Consider the following 15,331-nt stretch of genomic DNA (forward strand, 5'->3'; position numbering starts at 1 on the left):
TAAAACAGGTCAGAACACTATTGCAGAAGCAATGAAAAAAGCATGCCAAATTTAAGAGAGTGCAAAATTCCAAAGACTGGCAATTTTACAGGACTTGAAATTTAGCATGAACTTCAATGTGACATGCTTTTAATAGTTTTCACAACAATTCTCTGTCCCTAAATCTGGCAGAAAACGCAAAGAGATATTGATCGTATGTAAATTATGCCAGTGGCAAGATACAATCAATACCATCGCTGCGCAATAGCAATGGTGACATTATTGATGACAGCACCACTAAAGCAAAGTTATTAAACACGGTTTTTCCAAAATTCCTTCACAAAAGAAGACAAAAAACAAAACAAAAAAAAAAATTACAAGAATTCAAATCAAGAACAACTGCCAACAGGAATAACTTAGAAGTAAATATCCATGGTGTAGTGAAGCAGCATAAAACACTTAAGGAAGGCAAGTTTCACGGTCTAGATTTTATACCATTCAGGTTCCTTTCAGAGTATGCTGATACAGTAGCGCCATACTTAGCAATCATATACGAACAGTTGCTCGCAAAAAGATCCGTACCCAAGACTGGAAAGTTGCACAAATCACAACAATACCCAAGAAAGGAAATAGGAGTATCTGCTGAATTACAGACCCATATCACTAACGTCAATTTGCCATAGGATTTTGGAACATATACTGTGCCTGAACATTATGAATCCCCAGAAGAAAAGGATTTATTGACAAACAGCCAACACTGATTCAGAATATTGTCACTGAGAAGCACAATGAACTCTTTATTCTGATGAAGTAATGAGTGCTATCAACAGGGTGTGTCAAATTGATTCCATATTTTTTTATTTCCAGAAGGCTATTCCTCATAAGCGTCTCCTATTTAATATCACGTAGTATCGTGTCAGTTGTATATGACTAGATTTTTGATTTCCTGTCGGAAAGGTCACAGTTTGTAATACTTGACAGAAAGTCATTGAGTGAAACAGAAGTAATATCTGGCATTCCAGAAGAATGTGTTACAGGCCCTCTGTTGCCCTTGATCTACAAAACGATGTAAGAGACAACCTGAACAGTCCTCTTCGATTGTTTGCAGATGATGCCATCAAGTACTGTTATGTAATGTCATCAGATGATCAAAATGAATTGCAAAATGATTTAGACAAGATATCTGATTGGACAAAAAGTGGCAATTGACTCTAAACCATGAAAAGCACTAAAAAGAATCCACTAAATTTCAGCTACACAATAAATCACATACACCAATAGGCTGTAAACTCAGCTAAATACTTAGTGATTACAATTATGAATAACTTAAATTGGAACGATCACATATATAACATGTGGGGAAAAGAAACCAAAAACTGCAATTTATTGGTAGAATGCTTAGAACATGTAACAAGTCTACTAAAGAAACTGCTTACACTATGCTTGTCTGCCATCTTCTGGCATATTACTGCTCAATGTGGGATACATTTCAGATAGGATTAACAGAGTACGTTGATAAAGTTCAAAGAAGGGCTGCTCGTTTTGTATTATTGCGAAGTAGAGGAGAGAGTGCCACAGATATGATACATGAATTGGTGTGGCAGTCATTAAAACAAAGATTTTTTAACTTTATCGGACCTTCTCATGAAATTTCAATCACCAATTTTCTCCTCAGAGAGTGAAAAGACTTTGTTGGCACCCACCTACAGAGGGAGAAATGATCAACAAAATAAAATAAGAGGAATCAGAGCTCACATGGGAAGGTTTAAGTTGTTTGTTTTTCTCGTGCACTTTTGAGAATGGAATGGTAGAGAAGTAGCTTAAAGGTGGTTCGATGGACCCTATGCTAGTCACTTAATTGTGAATTGCAGAGTAATCATGTGGATGTTGATGAACTGCCTTGAACACTGACATTCTTCTATAGGTCTTTTGACTAGCATTTTAACTTGTGCTATTTTCTTTTCAGGCGTGTTTACATACCAGATGTTTTACTAATACACTTAGATTTTCTTATATTTTTCTCTCTGTGTGAGGACTGTTCACCAAATCGAAGTGACACTGAGCAGTGCACCAATATACAGAAAGGTAAATAAACAGCTTAGTTCTTGAATAATGACTGTCTTTAGAGTTCACCCCCCAACACACACACACACACACACACACACACACACACACACACACACAGAGTCACCATTTTCTTCTGGCGCTTCAGCATGACTTTATCTTAGCATATTGTTGTCCTTTCTGCATGTCTGTCTGCTGCTCAATGCCTCTTGAGTTTGGTGAATAAAGGTCTATTCTCATATTGATAATTATACTCTGTTGTAGGTTTTTCTTTGGTGCTTTGTCTCATTTGTTTAATGTCATGTCATTAATGTCATTCTCACCACGTGTGATTATTAATTCACACCCTTTCTTTACCAAAAAGCATATTGCAGTTGAATGTTCGAATTCACTGGCTGAATATATTCTTGACTTCAAATTTTTACCTTTAGCACCCAAAGAAGGCATCATTTTTCTTCTTGTATTGTGTTGTAGTTTAAACTATTATAACTAAAAGTTGAAGATTTTTACATTTTTGCTTTTCTTTAATCTGATTATTTTTTAATAAATCTATTTGTATGGCAGAGCAAGTAAATATATTTCAATTTATCATCTTGAGTGCACTAGCATTGTTTTTAATTCAGGGACCTCTCATTCTTTGAATGTTACGCACACCGAGAAGGCACACCAAAAAGACATTAATTGTGTCTGCATTTCACCAAACGATAAGCTGATTGCCACAGGGTCGCAAGACAAAAGTGTGAAGGTAAAGTATACATTTTTAAAACTTTTAATGAATGTTGTACTGGCTCTGTAGAGTGAAATTAGGCTGCACTGCAATATTGTATCTTGGCAAAAACTCTTATAAATGAACAAACTGTTTTTGATATGATATGTGCTGATTTCCATCACAAACTTTTGAATTGACTACTTCTTTTAGCCATGTACTAGAGCCATGAGTGAAGGCAGATTCAGCTGCTCCCATAGTAATCTAGTATGATGGGAAAGATGTGAATCTGGTCAATTGGTAAGAGTGGGGAATTGCTACTGTAGTGTGAAGAACAACAAATCGTACAAAATTTTAAATTGATGGTAGTTCTAATGGTTACTTTGGTATGTCAAATCTTATTGTAACTTGAGTTGTTGTCTTTAATTCTCTGTATCATTGTCTTTCCCACTGTATAATGTACTTGAGTGGTGCTCACATCTGCTATAAATATTGCTTCATTTTTCTTAGTAACACATAACATTACGTTTGCAACATGAAAATAAGTCAAGACTATTATTGATATTGGTTGCTACACTGTGTATGCCCATCTCCTGGTGAAATAAGGTTCCAGACTATGCACTTTGAGATAGAAAATTGAGATTTGCTACTGTCTATTTCATGCACATGTGGTCAAGAGTGTGGAACAATCTTGGGTGGAAGAAGACTTGGCCATGAACCAAAAGCCACTCAAGAAAATTTTGTATAATTTTAATGCTACTTTCCTGAGCTAGTGTGATTGTGCGAGTGATCACGGGTGAGATTGTGGGAGAGTGAGTGACGTTTTATCTAAGTTTTTTTGTATCTCTTTTCTCACTTTTTCCCTATTTTATACATATTTGTTTCTACTAATTTTGTATGGGCACTGATAACGTCATTGTTGAGCACCTCTTCACACACACACACACACACACACACACACACACACACACACTCACTCACTCACTCACTCACTCACTCTCTCACTCTCTCTCTCTCTCTCTTGTACAAGAACCAAGCTATGAATGACAGGAAACTTCTTCCACTTCTTTCTGTAGACTTATCAGACATCCAGCAGTAAATCTTACTGTAACACCCCCTCCATTTGATGTGCGCGGAAGTGGAAGTCAAACACGGACTACTTTAAATGGTGTAGCTGACAGGTGCACATTTGTGTTTCACAGTTGTTTACTTTCATGGTTCACAACCTCCCATATACACATTTAATATGGCCAGTGCACTATTGTTTAACTTTCGATAAGCGTCTTTAAAAGGCAAACATCCACATTCTGCTACAATAGTTTACTGTTGAACATTCAGGAGCAGTAAAAACCTAACCACACAGTTCTTGAAGAATAACAAGGTACGTATGGAACAGACACTGTCATTGTTTTAACATATGGCCTAATTGTGTTACTCTTATTTCACAGATGCATTGTTGTTGTTCTAACAAATACAGGTTCCTCGTCTGAAACTCGGTCATGCACTGACTGTCTCAGAACCAAAAATTGGGCCCTCATGTATCCTCACAATAATAGGTACTGAAACTACACATTCTTTGATGTTTAATTTACAGTAATTGCAATTAAAACTTAACTCATTTGATTAACTGTACACATCGAAAAATTGGTTCTTTTTAACAGTTTCTTCTACTACAAGAATTAGGACGAATTACTTGTTTAAATGATGAAATTAACAGATGTCATTATGCAAACAATACTTTTGACAAAACTGTTAATTACTTTGGAATTAATTAAGGGCTGGCTTTGCTAACATGTTTTCAAATAGAGCCAAATAGATCCTTTAAGAATACTATTAGCTGTTCCTCCAAATGTATATATTTAGTGCAGAATTTATATTTGTTTATAGGGACCGATGCCCTTTCTAGTCTGGTCCCTTCACCCCCACAAACCAACCATATTTGTTTATACATAGAATTGAATTTGTGAAATAATTACTGATATCACCCTATAACAAAAGATACTGATGAGGAGGAATAGTCAAAATAAATTAGAAAATCAGTTACATACATAAAACTATTAAATTAGATCTGGTGTTATATTCTTTAAAACCGAGGGCCAACCTTTCTCTTTTATGAAAATGCAAATTATACTCACATATGTTAATGGTAATTAATTCAAAAATGAAAAAATGAATTTCAAGGAGGCAGATGGCAAAACAAGAGGGGAAGTAAAAATATCCCAGCTTGGTTTGTCACAAGTTGTCATGAATTTGTATAATTGTTTGGCTTTGTAGACGAGCAGTCCAGTTGTTTGTTGTTTTGTTGGGTGGGGGTTATCTAGTTCTCTCATGTTCTTCCACTTTCTTCACTGTTCCTGGTCACTTAGTATATGTTTCTGATCTTTAATTTTGTCTTTCAGAGTATACAGATTTGACTCATGTAACTGGATTTGCCCCTAGGTCACAGGCTGCCATTGTTTTATGCAGCACTGTTTGTATAAACTGAAATGTTTGGAAAGAATTGCTGTGGTTTGAGTTTCTTGTGTATCAAACTATAGTGTGCTAGACACAGAGGAATTTTCATCTCAGGTAATACAGGTTCTGGGTGTTTCACATGCCTCTGTGTAAAGCATGTACATTGAGTATCCTGATTCTTGAAAAACTGTTGCCACCTGAGTTATCTGACATGGGCAACAACATGTTGATTACAAGGTCTCAATTTACTATCATGGATTGTATATGTGTCAAAATGCAGCTTATCATACATCCATTCGGTTGCTGAGCAACAACTAGTGAAGTGCCGTATCATTCAGAACCACTACATCACTATGGAGTAATGAAGTCCTTATCCCTCGGATTACCATACTTCATGGGGTGTAGAGCTTAGTTTTGGCGTGTGAACATGTTATTGGACACTCTGAGCATGTTGGATAAAGGTCACTTTGACTGATGAGCCTCAGTACACGTTAGTACATGCCAATGATATTTTACCAGTGGATCAAGAATCACATGAAATGATGTATCACACCTGTTCACAGGGCACCATTTAGGCAAGTAGTGTAGGTACTACCATGTGGGTGATACATATGATGAAGCTGCGACCCTGATATGCCTGTAATCATGGGCATCACAGCTGGGAGGGGCAAGGGGTGGGGGCATGACATGTACCCCCAATATTTATTGAAAAGCATTTTTCAGAGTTTTGAGTCTTAGTTGACAAAAAATGACACTTGAATGAATATATCCAAGCTGAGCTATTTACACATACTAAAAGCTCTTGTGCAGTAAGAATTAATGGCTTGCACTATTCCCGTCCCCAGTACACTCATTACTGTAATTGTCTGCCTCTAACAAGTGATACAAGAACCTTATGTCTAGTCATGTGTGTCCTTTTTTGTACCCCAAGAGCAACCTGTACCTTTAGCATAACTAACATATATCACCCCATCACTTCCTTATGGTGACAGAATTATTTTACCATCTCTACAGATGGCCCCTGTCCAACCAACCTCTCTGTGTTGTGGGTGGTGATTGAGGAATCGTGCATCAAGGTAGCTCATGGAGTCCATACCATGATGCTTCACAGCCCTTATCAGGTTGAAAGATTGTGCTGCAGAGTACTATATAGTGTTGAGCAGTACCCTGAATGTTTGGTACATTCTGGCAATAAAGTAAATCTCTTAGTCCATCATCTTTCGAGCATCCTCCATGGACAGTATTATTTCTTCTATCTGTAATTCGGATGATAACTGTACAACAGTCTTCAAGCGAAATTTCGATAGAAGAACCCAAATTCTGTTTGCCAGGATAACTCAGGAAACACTGGTAAACTCCCTGTTAACATGGCAACAATCCTTTCATGTCCAACATGTCCACATGTTTCATGTGAGTTTGCAATGTATCCTCTGCTGTAGTGAGTTGTAGTGGACTGAAAACTCACTCTTGTAGTTGGACATTTTTAGAGTCAGTGGTGTATGAGTAATAGAACAGTAATAATTTGGTGGTTTCAGAGTCACAAATCTGACATGTGAATATTACAGTTTTGCTACTCATAGTTACTGCACCAGTTTTAGAGTTAGTGGTGTATGAGCATTAGAACAGTAATAATTTGGAGGTTTCAAAGTCAAAAATCTGCCATGTGAATATTACAATATTGCCAGCTACTTGTAGTCACTGCAGTTTTGTGAAAACTGCATTGGGTGAGTATTCCTCTTCATTATTTAGAAACATAATATTTTGCTTCTATCTCTCTATTTTTTTTCATAGAAAGAGTGTTGGTACCTAGAAAGTGAGGGTATGGATGAAGTCTACTTTTTGTTCTAAGTTTGGCTGTCACAATTAAATCTTTTAAAGAAATCTGTGTTGTGGGGTTGCATATGTGCTACATATTTGGGTAAGGGTTAGTAAACACCCACATCATCTTCATTGAAGGAGGGTACCATTTTTAAGGCTAATTTATTGCTTTGTGTTTCAGTGTATGAGTATATAGATAATTTTCATGTTTTTTACAGTTATGTGACACTTGTAAAGGGTGCTAGGTAGGCAATGTTTGGAATAGGGCCCCTGGTCCAGAGGTGAACTGTTTTCATGCTGCATGGAAAACAATTCGTTTCAATCTTTCATGTCAGCAGACTAGGAGGGTGATAGTATGTTTTTGCAACTCTGGTGATTACTACATTTCTGGTCTGCAAATTAATTTAATAACAAGGCCCAGTGCTGGGGTACATATAAAGCATACCACGTTCACATCATATTACACAGTTGGTATCTTTTTCTTCACTGATGGTCTGTGTCCAGTCACATTACAACGTGTTTTGATTGACTTTGTGTAATGCAGCCTCTATAAATTCTGTAAATGACATTTTTCACTTGGATGTAACAGTTTTCATTGTGCTTTTGCAGTTTTGTTTTACATGCTATTTTCAACCATAAAATTTTATGTTATATTATGACGTAGAAATAGGTTAAAAATAACGATGACCTTGTAGGGCTGTGTCAACCTTGATGGAAATAACCAGTGGCTATTATCAATGACACAAGTAATGTGATAACTAGATTAGTGGCATTTATATACAGGTTGACTGACTTTTGAAGCATGAGGAATGAGATTTAATGCTGCTTGTGTGCATTTTCTTGAAAATATATATTTTAAAAAAATATGCAATTTTCTTCTCCAGTTATGGTCAGCTGCTGATTTATCCCTCTTAGGAGTCATGAATGGACACAGGAAAGGAGTGTGGTGTGTGCAGTTCTCACCTGTTGATAAAGTTGTTGTGTCGTCATCTGCAGACTGCTCTATCAAATTATGGGCTATCTCGGATTTGTCTTGCATCAAGGTATTGTTCTGCCACTAATGTTTTCTGATTCTGTATTGCTTATGAGGTGAAGCAAACTCCTGACAGTTTTCTTGGTTGCAGATTGTCATTGTATCTAGTTTTGTGGATATACCATTTGTTACATTGTGCAATGACTGCAGATTAGATTAATTACTTCTTCACTTCAAAGAAGTTTGAATTACATTATTAAACAAGATATTAAATTGTTTTTAGTATATTTGTTTCCTTCCATTCCCATTCTAAACAAAATGGAGTGGTAGTACAAGGTATAATGAAATGAGTTATTTGTTTGATTAATAAAATTAAATTTCTTTTGAATCATATTTACCTTTTAGCTCATTAAATGACATCCATTAATTTTCTAATTTATTGAAATCTATTATCAGTTTAACGAGTTCAGCAAAATACTCAATTATTTCAGTCATGATTTGTTTATTTGATATGAATTTTCTCATGCCAATCCATGTCTTCAGTGGGTTAAATCTAGAGAACAGTAATATTTAGTGTCTTTTGACAATTGTGGACATGACAATTGCAGGTGTGCTGTGCGTTTGTCCTGATGAGAAACAATTGTTTTCTTCATTAAGGCTTGTGGGTTGCCTTTCTCATCAGGACAAACATCAATATCTCATGAAGCAAATCAAAAAAAGACACAAATATGAACCCGTAAGTGTTTATCATTTCTTGGGTAGTTAATCACACTGTTGAACTGCTGAAAACTTCCTGAAACATTTTCAGTTATAAGAACAGCTGCACTTTTCCCATGGAGAAACCAACTGCTTTGATTGTTGCTTGTGTAAAGCCTTGTTTACACCGGGTCACCATCTTGTAACATTCTGGTATGCGGCACTGCCTCAAGCTACATTGACGCATGCTGTCCCATGATTAATATGACGAAAGTAACACCTGGTGTTATGTTATAAGCTGCCGCAGTGTACCATGGGAAGCTCTCTGGCTCTGTGAATTCCTGTGTGGCATTTTCTGTGTGGCAGAGCAAAATTTGAAACATGAAGTGATCTAATGAAAAGTATCTAAGATTTCTTGAGGGCTGCAGATAATCTGAGGTGCCGTGGAACTAACTACAAAATAACCATATAAAAAGAGATTTTATATGGAATGATGGAATAAAATATGAAATTGATAAAGAGTACTGTAAAGAAAAAGATAAAGACTGTGTGAAGTGCAATTCAGTAAGAACACTCCTGTGTGACCAGTAAAAAATGCCGCTCAGCCCTTAATATGATTGACAGGAAATGCTTTGCTTGTGAATTGTTAAAATTCATTCTCAATGTACGGATCCAAATCCAGGAAATACCAACTTAATTGTTAAAGTGTTTCAATATTTCAGTAGCTATACATATTTTATAACATTAAGGGTACATGTGCAAACTACTATAGTGCACCAATCAGTGGTCATAAAATTATCAATAAGTATACTTTCAAATCAGGAAATTTTATTCTGTTCGTGAAACATCTCACTTTTTTCAATTTCTTGTAATCAGTAGACTACACATAGTGCCTTCTACCAAATGCATTTGAATAGGTTGATAGATGTAAAAAAATTAATTGTAGTTTCAAAATTCATTTACGATAGTACACCACACGATCACATTTGTAGCAGTAAAGTAACTAAAAAGTGAGTCAATTTGTATAATTCTATTTATTTACATAAATTAATATACATGATTATGTCCTGCCATTCGGCCTTCCGGTGTGGTGTCAAAAAATATTCCTTGAATGCTTCTCATGCTAGTCGTCCATCATTGGAAGGTGTTCGAGATATCTTCCCTAAAATGCTTATACTCATATAATTTTGTGTAGTTTCCCTAGAGCCACCAAGAACAGTTGTCTCTTTGTCTAAGTTTTCTGTCCTGAAAATCGTTGGGGGTGAGTGAATTATTCTGGAAGTTGTACTCTGCTTTAAAGAATTGTGTAGATATCTAAAAGCTTTTGTTACTTTTTCAACTTTCTCTACTTTAAGCAATATAGGCTTTCTAAATCTGTAAAAACAGAGGACGTTGCTCGAAATGCATTTTCAACTAAATGTCTTGGTTGAGGAAGTTGGTAATTAAATATTCTTTCCTATAACTTTGGTAATTCCTGAGCATGTGGTTTCTTGATATTAGTGGTCAATGGGAATGCTAAAATATATAGACTCAGTTTCTCTCTTATTGGAGGAGATTATGTGGGAGGAAATTTTAATTTATTTTCTGTTACGCTTTATGAAAAGAAGTGTTCTTGAAAACTCCTTCATCAGATACGCAACCATGACATCTGACATGTATGACTGAAAACAGTAATTTGTGCCTACAGTTACTATAAGCACAATGCTAAATGTTGGTTTGAAGCTAATATATTCATTTCCAGTCTTAGTGGGACACACAATTTGTATTTTTGTCATCTGTCACTCCTATAATATGAGAGAAGTTCCATTTCACTTTGAAAATTCTGGCAACATTCTTCCATTCCTCAGTATCCTACGGAACCTGGAAAGTGAAATATAATCATTACTTTCCCTAATTTTTCAGAAGATGTGCGACTGAATGGTGATGACACAAATCAGTCTACAAAAGAAAATATGCCTCGAACTCCAGGCAAAACATTGCAAAACAAAATTAACAAAAGTAAAAAACAAAAAAATAGGACAGCAGAGCAAATGGAGAATGATGCTATAGCTGAAGAAGTATACGAGATATTGAAAAAGTGCTACCACCAGATATGAATGGAGTGTCTGTTGTGAATACATTGGGAATGAACCGAGGAAATGCCCCTAGACAACCCAAACATATGTGAAGCACTTACTTATGAATGTGCTGTTCAAAGCAGCATTGGGGTAGTATGAAATCATAATATGGTACCAAGTTGAATTCATGGTGGAATACTGTTGGAATACTGTCTTGGTAGTTGGTAATTAAAGTCTCCATTGGACATACTTGTAGAATTATTAAATAAGGCACCATCTTCGGTTGCTATATCTAGTATATTAGTTCGTGGGGCTACTTTAAATACTTTCTTCTTCCAATATTGTTTTCTTTTCTGCTGAATTTCATTTTCATTGTTGGATGCATGTGTAGTGACCAAGTAAGCTGCTGGTTCAATCACTTGATTTCCCATTCTCCTGCAAGACTGACCTAGTGTGGCACAGATTCTGTTGCTTCAGTATAAACAAACCTGCCGCATGCGGCATAGGCAGCAAGATGTTGCCTTTTGTAGCGTGGCACATATACTTAGTATGCCACGTTGTTGCGAGATGTTGCCTCAGTGTAATCGAGGCATCAGAATTAGAAGGCATTACATCTCTTTCACTCTGACAATCAATCAAATAAATTGCACTTAAAAACAAGCAGATCAGCTTCTGTGAACAAAAATTATGCCTCTAAGATAAAAAGAAACATAAAAATCATGTGCAACTTGTGTCAAAGGCCCTAACTTATCAGAGGTCCCTTGTATTACATACAACAATTTCTTAACAGCAATATAAATTAGGATATATTGCTATACACCACATAGTGGAGGTATTGGGTGCCAGCCTGGCACATTTGGCATTGGAGCCTAAGTGCCTGGAGACAACAGAAGTGAGTAGCAATCTATGCTAATTCATATAGTGGATTTTTCACAGGTTGGTTCTGCCTATAATAATTTTTGTTAATTAAATGTACATGTTCCTTTATTTGCAGACATTGGAAGGTCATGAATCATCTGTGTTACGTGTTGAGTTTTTGAATAATGGCATGCAGCTTGTTTCATCTGGAGCTGATGGACTTCTTAAGATATGGAGTGTGAAAACCAGTGAATGTGTTGCAACTATGGATCAGCATGCTGGGAGGGTTTGGGCACTGGCAGGTATGTTCTCTTTCGAAATTATGAAATAACTGTTTTCCATGAGACAACCCCACTTAAATAAATTCATTTCATTTATTTAATTCCCTTGACAACTGAGTAAAACACAATTTTTGTACCATATGCATTTTGCCTATATTCTTTGCAACACATCTTCAGTGGCCTGAAATATGTACATATTTTTGTTTGTACTATTTAGTTTACATTTAGCATTTTATATACATAATTACAAACAGTTCTGACACTTTTTCTTTTGTGTGACGTCGTAGGAATTTAAAGTTCTGCTCACAGATTTCGTGGATGGTGATCTACATATTATGATGCTGTGTTCTTTTTCCTTTGTTATGTCTGTTCTTCTTCTGGTAATTGCAATTTGAATTTTTTTTCTTCCAACTTTAGGGATTGAATGCATGTTTTGATGTTATGTTTTGGATGGTGTTGCCAATTGTTGAATGTTATTGCCAACTCCTGAATGTGTGCTCCCATCATCATTTTTTGTCAGACACTTATTTTCCAGCATGGATATCACAAATACACAAATGAATATCCTCTTGTCATAGAACTATCCTGCAGCCTACTGTCGAATTTCCTTCTGCGTATTCATAGCAAAAACCTGCAAATTGATATTCATAGTTCCCTTTGCACCCATCTAACATTTTTGTTTGTCCATTTCCTGTGTCTCTTTCTTGACTATACTGTTTTTACTTTTTTCCCCCCTCTCTCACATTCACCATCCAGTTTTACCTCCAATACACTCGTAGCATTTACCCATCACACACTGATGTTATTTACATACCTTTCCTTCCCTTCTCTTCCCTACTATCAACCCATCCCAAAAGGCTCTCTGCACGGTCGACCTGCAGTAAAAAAATTGACCGTGCATCCAGAAACACTATGTAGCCCTAAAAGTGAGTGTTTTCTCTAGCCCAAAAAAGGATTTGTCCGAAAGCTAGCAATGATTACAGTCTGCTTTATGTGCCTGCCTCTACTATTCTGTAAGTTGTTACAGTAGAACCATTATTAATGAATCGCTGGAGACATTTTTTTCCCGTGGAAAGGCATTTTCCCGAAATGGAGGTGTTGTCTGAGTACATAGGAATGTCATAGAATCATAATTCAAACATGTTTTGGTGATATAAGAGCTATTCACCAATATCCTGTGCTACAAATTTAAATACAGTATTGTAGAAACACCTCTTGTGTTTTAAAATCAATGAGAGTGGTTTGTTTTGCCTTTCCCGAGTACTGTAATAAAAGAAGTTGTCATTCTAATTTGTTGATATTAATTACAATATACTCATCTACATTCAAAGAGGAAAAGAAACAACCTTCACCTCCTCCTCAACCTGTGCTTCCACTTCGTTGTCATTGTCATCACCAGCTCCTTCACACATCTCTTTTGTGTCCACCTTTGTTGTGGAATTCAGGATGTCAGCATCACAATAAAGTTATTTCTGGAATTACACATTTTCAGAAATATCATTGATACTACTCCAGTCTTCTGAAGTAATGCCATCTTCAGCAGCAACTGGCTATACCACAGACACCGTTTGCGAATCAATTTAACACAGTCCGTTGTGTTACAGGACTCCAAGCAGCAACAAAAATATGCATAGCCTGTAGAATTCAACTGCTGAGTCTCATCACTTCCTGCCTCCCAAGGAAGGAAACTGGCTTCTGCACAAATGCTACTTTGTATCTGGCTTTGACAGAGTGTATTATTCCCAAATCCAGTGGCTTGTATAGTTCTAAGGAAGGAACACAACAATTAAATTAGTCAGAAATGATGTTTTCGTGGGATGTCCAGGCCATTGGTCAATAATAAGTACAAATTTCCTCCCTCCTGTACCTGTTTTGGCATCTAAATATCTGAGAACTCTCTTAAAGATATCTGGTGTCATCCAGGCTCTACTATTGGACTCGTAAATAGAAGGTAGAGCTTTTGCGTTTTTGAAATGTGTGGGAGTTCTAAATTTCCGTATTAGTGGAAGGCAGCTTTTCACTTGCATCATTATTTGTACACAGTGACATCATCAGCCTTTCTTTACTTTTTTTTTTTTTATCTCTGTGGCATTTATGCCCCTTAACAGAACATGTTTTTGCAGGAAATAAATTTTAAAAGGTGTCAGGTTCATCAGTGGTGAAAACGTATCTGGGCCCAAAACCCTGTGGCAATCTACTGTAGTTTACACTTTCTCCACTTACACTTTGGAATGACAGATTATGATGTTTTTTAGAAAGACCCAACCAGCCAGTCAATGGACTTCAGTTTTCAGTGCTGATTTCATGAGCCTTTTCTTGTAGTTTGTTTCCACTTACAGAAATGCTGCCACTTTGTGTTTGTTGACACCCCTTGGGTCAATCAAAACTTGCTGTACCAGTTGCTGGATTTGACCCGTGATGTAACTGCGTTGTTTGAAATCATGGAGGCATGCATGGAAGTAGAAGGTGTGTAATAAAAGGGATCATGTTTGAAGAGTACGGTGGAGTATTTGGTGACACTCTCTAGTGCTGAATGTAGATGTTTCAGAATGTTTTTGAGTGATGTTAGGGACTCATCGGACTGCTTGAGTGCCATTTACTAGGAATATTATTGGAAGTGCGTGTGGCAGTTTGCTAGTGAGTTACTTTTATGTTGGCAGTTATTGGCTATAGATTTGCTTCTGGACTGGAACTCTTAGTGCAATGTGTTGTTTATGAATGGAGATTTAATTTTGCTTATTGTTTGTTATTAGTTATGGATATGATTACGAAGTTTATCAGCAGGTCATTGTGTGCCACTATGAGCTACAATATGGTGAAAACTATTAAATTTTTGTAGTTGTTTGGTTTGATTGCCAAATATGCGAAGTACCTCGGCTGTGGCAATGTTATGGGATTAATCAAAGTTGCTGCTTCTCAGACCAGAGATGAATATATCTGGCGTTCTTGATGAGACTATATTTGGCATTCAGTTCAGAGAGGTTCCTGATTTCAAAACTCTAGGCTGGCCATTCTAGATTTTGTGTTGTTAATATATCAACAATGTAGGAAATGACAGATTGCTACTTATCGTGCAGAAGACACACTAAGTTACTTACACAATGCATTCGGCCACAGACTTCATCAGCAAAAGAGAAAGGGAAACACCTACCATTCATACACACAAGCAAGCACACCTCATGCAAACATGACTGCCAATTCTGGCAGATCAGGCCAGAATGCAACTATCATGTGGGATGGAAGCAGCAATCTGGAGGTGGCGGGGAAGGGAAAAAGGATTGTAGTGTACAGTTGGAGGGAGAAGGGTGGGGGGGGGGGGGTGGGGGGGGGGCGGCAGAGGAATGCTGTCTGGCGAAGTGTGTAGCGGCCAGAATGCTAACAGCCTCTCCCCTGGATCCATTTCCCTCCTCACCGCGAAGACCACAGGCACTCACCTACATGCTCC

The 15,331-nt window shown here is 36.9% G+C and overlaps 1 protein-coding gene across 1 annotated transcript in view; it reads left to right on the top strand.

The window, feature by feature from the left end:
- Nucleotides 1–15,331, top strand: part of LOC126236606 (transducin beta-like protein 3) — a 157,857-nt gene that overhangs the window by 101,541 nt on the left and 40,985 nt on the right. Inside the window, exons 10-12 of the mRNA XM_049946043.1 lie at nucleotides 2,667–2,788; nucleotides 7,906–8,064; nucleotides 11,742–11,907. Coding sequence (XP_049802000.1) covers nucleotides 2,667–2,788; nucleotides 7,906–8,064; nucleotides 11,742–11,907 — 447 coding nt within the window. The remainder of the gene's footprint in view (nucleotides 1–2,666; nucleotides 2,789–7,905; nucleotides 8,065–11,741; nucleotides 11,908–15,331) is intronic.

The sequence above is a fragment of the Schistocerca nitens genome, chromosome 2, assembly GCF_023898315.1.
Source record: "Schistocerca nitens isolate TAMUIC-IGC-003100 chromosome 2, iqSchNite1.1, whole genome shotgun sequence".
Classification (NCBI taxonomy): Eukaryota; Metazoa; Arthropoda; class Insecta; order Orthoptera; family Acrididae; genus Schistocerca; species Schistocerca nitens.